This window comes from Gekko japonicus, unplaced genomic scaffold (genome assembly GCF_001447785.1).
Source record: "Gekko japonicus isolate JY-2015 unplaced genomic scaffold, Gekko_japonicus_V1.1 scaffold897, whole genome shotgun sequence".
Classification (NCBI taxonomy): domain Eukaryota; kingdom Metazoa; phylum Chordata; class Lepidosauria; order Squamata; family Gekkonidae; genus Gekko; species Gekko japonicus.
The window spans coordinates 595,828-604,411 of NW_015164211.1; the positions used below are offsets into that span (position 1 = coordinate 595,828).

General features: G+C 45.4%; 1 protein-coding gene across 1 annotated transcript in view; it reads left to right on the forward strand.

The window, feature by feature from the left end:
* SRD5A2 (steroid-5-alpha-reductase, alpha polypeptide 2 (3-oxo-5 alpha-steroid delta 4-dehydrogenase alpha 2)) overlaps positions 1–8,584 on the forward strand; it is an 88,325-nt gene that overhangs the window by 68,404 nt on the left and 11,337 nt on the right. Inside the window, exon 3 of the mRNA XM_015408463.1 lies at positions 3,653–3,754. Within this exon, the coding sequence (XP_015263949.1) occupies positions 3,653–3,754 (102 nt within the window). The remainder of the gene's footprint in view (positions 1–3,652; positions 3,755–8,584) is intronic.

Below are 8,584 nucleotides of genomic sequence, written 5' to 3' on the forward strand. Positions count from 1 at the left end.
ATGGCAAATGGGGTTCAATGTAGCCAAGTGCAAGGTGATGCACATTGGAGCCAAAAATCCTAACTATAAATACACGTTGATGGGGTCTGGACTGCCAGAGACTGACCAAGAGAGAGATCTTGGAGTCGTAGTACATAACTCACTGAAAATGTCGAGACAGTGTGTGACTGCAATAAAAAAGGCCAATGCTATACTGGGGATTATTAGGAAGGGAATTGAAAACAGATCAGCCAATATCATAATGCCCCTATATAAATCAATGTTGCTACCTCATTTGGAATACTGTGTACAGTTCTGGTCACCACATCTTAAAAAGGATATTATAGCTTTGGAAAAAATGCAGAAAAGGGCAACTCGAATGTTAAAAGGGTTGGAACACTTTCTCTATGAGAAAAGGTTGGGGCTCTTTAGCTTGGAGAAACGACGGCTCAGGGGGTGACATGATTGAGGTTTATAAGATTATGCATGGGATAGAGCAGGTAGAGAAAGAGGTACTTTTCTCCCTTTCTCACAATACAAGAACTCGTGGGCACTCCATGAAATTGCTGCCCAGTCGGGTTAGAACAGATAAAAGGAAGTACTTCTTCACCCAAAGAGTGATTAACACGTGGAATTCTCTGCCACAGGAGGTGGCGGCGGCTACAAGCATGGACGGCTTCAAGAGGGAATTAGATAAGCATATGGAGCAGAGGTCCATCGGTGGCTATTAGCCACAAGGTATAGATAGGGACTCCGGGGCAAATGATGCTCTGTATTCTTGGTGCTTGGGGGGGGGAGGGTCAATAGTGGGAGGACTCCTAGTGTCCTGGCCCCACTGCTGGACCTCCTGATGGCACCTGGTATTTTTGGTCACTGTGTGACACAGTGTTGGACTGGATGGGCCATTGGCCTGATCCAACATTGGCTTCTCTTATGTTCTTATGAGCAAGGCTGTTAATGATAGGACATTTTGGAGGTCATTAATTCGTAGGGTGACCTTATGTTGGAAGCAACTGATGGCACCTAACACACATACACACACACATGGTGGACAGAACCATCCTGGGAAGAGGATGAGTGGGCTCTGCTCTCTGTAACATTAAATAAACTATGCAGGCATTAGGGTGTGTTCTGGATGACTCTAGTGAGGTGTGATTCATGTATAGGCATGCATTTAAGAAGCCATAAGCACTTAATGTTCCTATATCAGATAATATCATATCATAAGCACTTAATGTTCCTATATCAGATTTTTATCTTCTGGCAAGAAGTACACATGCAATACTATTAGAGAATCTGCTTCCATTTTACCTTTTTTATTACAACATTCACTAACTTAAAAGAATTTAATACCATACAGTGATTCTATGTAGATAATTAAAAGAGATTAGATACTCAAGTCCATTAAAATGTCTTACCCAAAATGAGCAGGTCACAAACAAGGAGCTCCTCCTAAGAAGAAGCTCTTAATCAATTCAGACTCCCATATTTATAGGTTTTCAAAATCATCTTCCAACAATACCCAACTGTCTCATTTAATAAGGGGACACATTCTTATCGAATGATCTTTATAACTTCAAACACAATACGAAGTCCTCTATGCTCAAAGTCTTCTTGAAATATATAAGTGCTGTGTTATTTAATTCCTACCACTTTTTATCATAAAAAGGAATATTAAAAATACTGAATTCAAGTTTCTCAGACATAGGTTATCTGTTGGCCATCTCTAAATTATTATCTTCACTTCTGTATTCAGTTGGACATCACTGTCATTCTCAGACACACCTGAGCCTCATTATGTGTATTAATAGTCCTATTGCTAATCTACTAGAGGCCATATTACTCTCTTACTCCTTTGTTCCTTGTCCCTCTGCAGGAATGTGATATTCTGCGTCTCTGGACTCCCTGTTTGGCATGTTTCGCTGAGAGACCAGACCAGGCAAGCCCTGATGCTGGCCTGCAGAAGCACCCTCCATGGTTTTTCTGGTCAAGAACAGCAAATGATCCCCTAAATCTTGTTAGCCAAATTGCCTTTATTATTAATAACTGTAGGGAATTATGAATTATTAAATGGCAATAGGCATTAATTATAGGACCATAACCCATGTATACCAGAGTCTGAATTCCCAGTCCCCAGGAATAGACGCTGAGGCTAGATTACTAAAGCAGTGATTTCTTTACTAAAGGATTCTCAGACATACAAATATAAAATCAAGCAAACACACAAACAATACAGAGCTAGGAATTCAGATAGAAAAGTATAGAGATGTTTGCATCAGCAGGAAGTATCGGGGGTGGGGTGATACTTCACCTGTCCAGTGAGGCAAGTTGACTCTGCAGTGAAAAAGGGGTAAAATATGGGAAGTGGCCATGAGTTGACCAGCAACACACATGGAGAGGTCCCAAACTGCTCAAGGAATGGAACCAGCAAGATAGGGTGGGGTTAGGAGAGGTAAAAGGAAGAGAGAGAGTGATGGCTAGATGCTCTCTTTTTATACCTAAAATGTGACCTGAGGCAGATACCTGTAGTCACATGGTCCCCAGGAAATATTAACCAAAAACTTAAACTATGAATGGGGCAGAAAAGGGATTAATGGTCAGGCAATAGCAGGTAATGGCTTGGCTAGGAGTGACGCCTCTTAGGAGAATAGGACAGACAAAGGAGGAAAGGAAGAGAACCAATCAGGTTGCAGGATCGATACTTTGGATTAACAAACAGATGTTTGACAGCTGCATTATCTTGATGGGTGGCAGGAAGACTTGATGACTCGCTGTTGTCATCAGGCACATCCTTTTGTTTTAGGCTGGGGAGGAATGTGGGTTACTTTTGGTGATGTTAATACGTGGAGGTGGGGAGGGAAATGCCTGCATGATGGAGAAGGGAGTTCTTCATGGTGTCTGTGCAGGAACATCTTGTCCTTTTTGCAGAGTGTGGCTTCCCTCTATGATCTGCTGCTGCCTGTATGGAGGACAGGGCTGCTGGTCTGCATTCTGGTGCTGGAGATGCAGGAGCAAGAGGCTTCTTGTAGTTCAGGAGTCCACATCTGGCTTGGTAGGCTGCTTAGGCACAAGGCTCCCCGTGGCCAAAGCACATCCCTTTAATCCAGGATAAAGGTGCTGTTTATGGGCTACAGTGCTGTCCATTGCCCTGACACACTCTTCTCACAGTTCAGCAAAGCAGTCATATTTAAGAGTCTTTAGTAATGCCATCTGAAGTGGCTGTATGGCAACAATCTCTGCCTACATCCAAGACAGATCTAACTCTTTTATAAGGAGGGGTGTGCACTGCCATTCCCTCTTCACTTTAAGCCCTCAGGAAGGACATTTTTGCATGTTGCAATTGAACCAGGAAAAGAAAAACAAAAGCAAGTTACACTTCTTTTTGTATGTTCGATTATTTATATTGTTTGGACATTGGTCTCATAGATGGGAGACTCCCAGGGTAGTTTTTTGTGTGTGCTTCCACTGTAACTTCTCATTTCTACACATTCCATTTCATACATTCCACGTGTATCTCCCTTCCACTTTGTTGTGATAAATGAAGTCGCCTTTAGAATTAAAGAGCATTACGGCCATAACTTGTGATTTTAAAATAGAGAAGCATTGTTTATTTGAGTATGAATTTGGAATATTTGGCTACTCTCTCCATAAATACTTTGTTTACTTCCCTTAGGTATCCTGTTGTTTTTGTTTGGAATGGGGATCAATATTCACAGTGATTTCCTGCTACGCCAGCTAAGAAAACCTGGGGAGCTCACTTACAAAATTCCACAAGGTATGTCTTTTCCTCAATTTCCCAGAAATATATGATTTTTTAATGTCTTACCATGGGAGCCTGCCTTTCAGTTTGAGAAAAGCTAGGATAGGTGAAGAAGTCACCAGTTAGTAATATGAACCCTTTTCTTCAGAAGCATTTAGTAAACAGAATAATGGGTCATGGTGAGAGACTGTTGGTTGATACAAGCACAAAATACAGAACTAGAATGTAATATTCTCTGAAGACTGGTAGATAGGGTAGGATGAGCTCACCCACCCTGCTTCCAACTCACATTTCAGTCAAGGTCTGTAGTCAACGTTCAGGAGACTGGTGTCATTTATTGTTTTCAACTGGGAGAGACAATATTGGAGAACACACTGAAAGATTACAACCATAACACCAAACACCAAGATCAAAGTGAGGCCCTTCCAATACAAGAATTATAGGGGAAACAGCAGTCCGTTCTTGAGGGCTTGTGTGATGCTATACAACATTTAGGAAAGCTGAAACACAATTTGGCCTCTCTTTCATGATTAAGAGAAATGTAAAAAAATTATAGTAAATACGGTTTCATTTATTTATTTCAAGTGTTTTCTGTTATTTCCCCAAATACAAAGTGGAATTACTCAACTCTCACTTTGCATCGGTCTTTAACTGTAAGGTGAGCTGTATACAAACTGAAGAATGCAGGGCATATGAATGAAGGAGGAACTGCCAGTCCAGAGCAAGTAAGGAAATAGTTAGAGAGCATCTAGCTGCCTTAAATACTTTCAGATATCCAGGGCTGGATGGCTTGCATCCCAGGGTGCTAAAAGAAATTGCAGGTGTTATTTCAGAGCCTATGGCTCTAATCTTTGAGATGTCCTGGAGTACTGGTGTTGTGCCGGAAGACTGGAGAAGAGCTAATGTTGTCCCGATCTTCAAGAAGGGAAAAAAGACAGACCCTGGAAATTACAGGCCTGTCAGTTTGACATCAATACCTGGGAATATTCTAGAGCAGATTATTAAACGCTCTGTCTGTGAGCACGTTGAATGGAATGAGTTAATTGGTAGTAGCCAGCATGGGTTTATCAAGAATAAGTCATGCCAGACCAACCTTATCTCCTTTTTTGACAGAGTTACTAAAATGGTTGTCTCTGGCAATGCTGTGGACATAGTGTATCTAGATTTCAGTAAAGCATTTGACAAAGTTTCTCATGATAAGCTGGTTAAGTGTGGGCTGGATGGTGCAACCGTTGGATGGATTCATGGTTGGTTGAAAAATCGTACCCAATGAGTGCTCATAAATGGCTCTGCGTCTACGTGGAGGGAAGTCTCGAGTGGAGTGCTGCAGGGCTCGGTCCTAGGCCTGGTGTTGTTCAATGTTTTTATAAATGACCTGGAGGAAGACATAGAGGGGATGCTTATCAAATTTGCAGATGACCCGAAGCTGGGTGGGATTGCTAATTCTGAAGAATTGACAGCAGCACATGTGAAAGGGATCTGGGTGTTCTGGTTGATCACAAGCTAAACATGAGCCTGCAGTGCGATGTGGCTGTGAAGAAAGCTAGTGCAATCTTAGGATGCATTAACAGAAGCATTGTGTCGAGATCACGGGAGGTGGTAGTTCCGCTCTATTCTGCTATAGTCAGACCTCACCTGGAGTATTGTGTTCAGTTTTGGGCACCACATTTTAGGAAGGATGTTGACAAGCTCAAGCATGTCCAGAAGAGGGCAACCAGGATGGTGAGAGGGTTGGAATCCAAGTCTTATGAGGAAAGGCTGAAAGAGTTGGGTATGTTTAGCCTGGGAAAGAGAAGGCTTAGAGGGGACATGATTGCAGTCTTCAAGTATTTGAAGGGCTGTCATGTAGAAGATGGAGCAGATCTATTCTTTCTGGCTCCGTATTGCAAGACCAGATCTAATGGGTGGAAATTACAAGGGAGTTATTACCTGCTAAATATCAGGAGAAACGTCCTAACTGTAAGAGTGGTTGAGCAGTGGAACAGTCTGCCTTGGGAGGCGGTGGATGTTCCTTTGCTGGAAGTTTTCAAGCAGAGGCTGGACGACCATCTTTCGGGTATGTTGTAGGGCTATCTTTCAGCTATGCTCCTGCAGAGTGCAGGGGGTTGGACTAGATGACCTGCAAGATCCCTTCCAACTCTAACATTCTATGATTCTATGATAAGAAGGAGGAGGAGGAGAATGGATTCATACCCCGCCCTTTACTACCAACCACCAGTAAGACCTTAATATCAGTTTGAGGGAGCTAAAATATAAAAAGATATAACCAATTCAGCCAATTGACTGACACTCTTAAAAATCTTTATCTGGAATTTAAATGTCAGTAAAGAGGTGTCAGGTGAATTTAGGGTTGCTAAACACAAGGCTGTGTGTTGAGCCCCCTGCTCTATACCCTCTACACGCAGGACTGTATCTCCACCCACCCCAGTAACACCATCATCAAGTTTGCTGATAACACCACTGCAAGGCCGGCGGGAGTGCAAGGAAGCCCCGCGAAGGCCCTCCCTGGCCCCAGGCAGGCAGGGGTGGGGAGAGGCAGGGAGGAAGCAACTTACCCTCCCTCTTCTCCTGCCTCCTCCTGGCTGAATGAGGGCCGGAAGCGGGGCGGCCGGAAGCAGGGGGAGGGGCTTCGTCATGTGCCCCACCCCCGTGCCTCACGCGGGGGGAACTGCGATCCCTCGTGATCCCCCCCGAAATGACCTCTGCTCAATAATTTGATCCTCAACACCACCAAGACCAAGGAATTATTAGTGGTTTTAAGTTGCTATGTGAACCAAACGATAGTCACGCACAGGGGGGCTTTTAAGGTGAAACGGTTACAATTTGGAGTTGTAACCGTTTCCAAATAAATGCTGGAAAAATTGTGGAGCAATAGCACATTGTTGGTGGACCTGCCCTCAAATAAAAAGCTACTGGATTCAAATAATAAAATAAATCTCACTAATAACAGATATAGACTTACCTTGTACTCTGGATTCCATTGTCTTAGAGACATGGCACACGTCTGTAAGTTAAAAAAAGCACAGAAACATTAATATCGACCCTACTGATGTTGGCAAAAATAACAATTGTGCAAAAATGGATACAAAAAATATTCCTACACTAACTTGCTGGCAAAAGAAAATTTGGGAATGCTTTATTTATGGGCACACATCATATAACTCTTCAGCCTTGCAGTCAGAAAAATATCAAAAGTGGTTTCAGGCGGTTTGGTTTCCTATGATTAATTATTTAGAAATTAGTGAGACAATCCCAAAAAACCCATTATATAGAAACTTATTGTTCTTCTAATTGTTCTATATTCTAAAAATGTTTTAAATGATTGTGTGTTTTCAAGTGTGTGCATTCGTAGTAGCTATTTTAATCTTCAGAGTGGTGTGTTGAAACTGTTTATGCTTGTTGTTAACTGTTTTCTGACTCTTATTTTTTGTGTGTGACTCTTTCAAGTGCCAAATGTTGTTGTAAAAGTGCTGAGGGAAAATGAATAAAAGCAAAAGTTAAAGATAATAATGGCTGCGGTCACACGGCACAGAAGCCACGGTAGAGATACGGACGTCAGCCGGAGTATTCGGGCGCGATCTCACCGGCACATCTGGGAAGCGTAGCGCTTCCGTGGCACAACAGAGGCTTCCCGGCAAAGACGCGCGGCAAAAAACTAGTACCTCGGAGGTACTAGTATCCGGAAACCGCGGGGCAAGGGCGGGCGCGTGATCGCGTTGCCAGTGGAGTCCCGTGGCATCCGGCGCCCGCCCAAGTCCCGTCGGATATTTTTTCCGTCACCAGAGGTTGTGCAACAGCAGTCCAGCGCGCATGCGCAAGAGTGCAAAAGCGAAAGCTCCGCAACCCCGAAGCTGGAGAAACGCGACCTGTCCAGCAGTCCCCATGAAGCGATCATCGAAATCCCATCACCAAGCGCCCCCACGGCGAGTCACGAGCAGGGAGACCCCCCCGCCACCAGCAGCAACCCCTCCTGCCACCCATGGGAGGGGAAGGGCGGCCAGGGGTCGCGGTCCCACATGGCGCCGCCCAGAGATCTTGGACCTTCTGGACCTGTGGGGAGATAGGGCGATCCAGACCACCCTAAGTCAGAACCACCGCAACATAGAGGTGTTTGAAGAGGTGGCTAGCACAATGCAAGCCCGAGGCCATAACCGGACCGCAGAGGAGTGCCGGTCTAAAACCAAGGACATGCGTCTCACATTTAAGAAGACTGTGACCAAGAATGCCACCTCGGGTGGCCGCAGACACACATGTCCATACTACGAGGAGCTCAACCAAATTCTCAATGCAGAGAGACAGGTATGGACAGCACCGCTGCTGCAGACAGCAGAGCCGCTCCAAGCCCATGCCGCCGCCAGGGCCCCCCCCACCTCCTCACAGCAGCCATCCCACGACCCGGACCCTGACGACTCCCAGGAGACATTGGAAGCACAGCCATCCAGCAGTAGCCAGGCAGGTAGGTGGCACGGCAGCTGCCAACAGGTCCTGGGGCAGAGGCCCCTAGCAGCCCAGGTGCAACACCCAGCTCCCTAGCATCCCAGGTCCAACAAGGGACACAGAGTGGCCAACACGCCACCCCAAAACAGCACCCATCCCACCCACCCGGTCTCACCCAGGGCCACTGCCACCACTCCGTCACACACACCCCGCAGCAAATGGGTGCCATATGTTGCAGCACCACGAGGGGAACCCAATGCCCATGCGGCCACACCCCAGGTAACGGCCACAGCTCACGAAGCTGTCCAGAGCGTGCCACGGGCGGCAGCCACTCAAGGTGTCTGCACAGGGAAGCTGCATAGGGAGACGGCCACCCTAACCGTTCCCAGCAGTACAGCATACATGAGG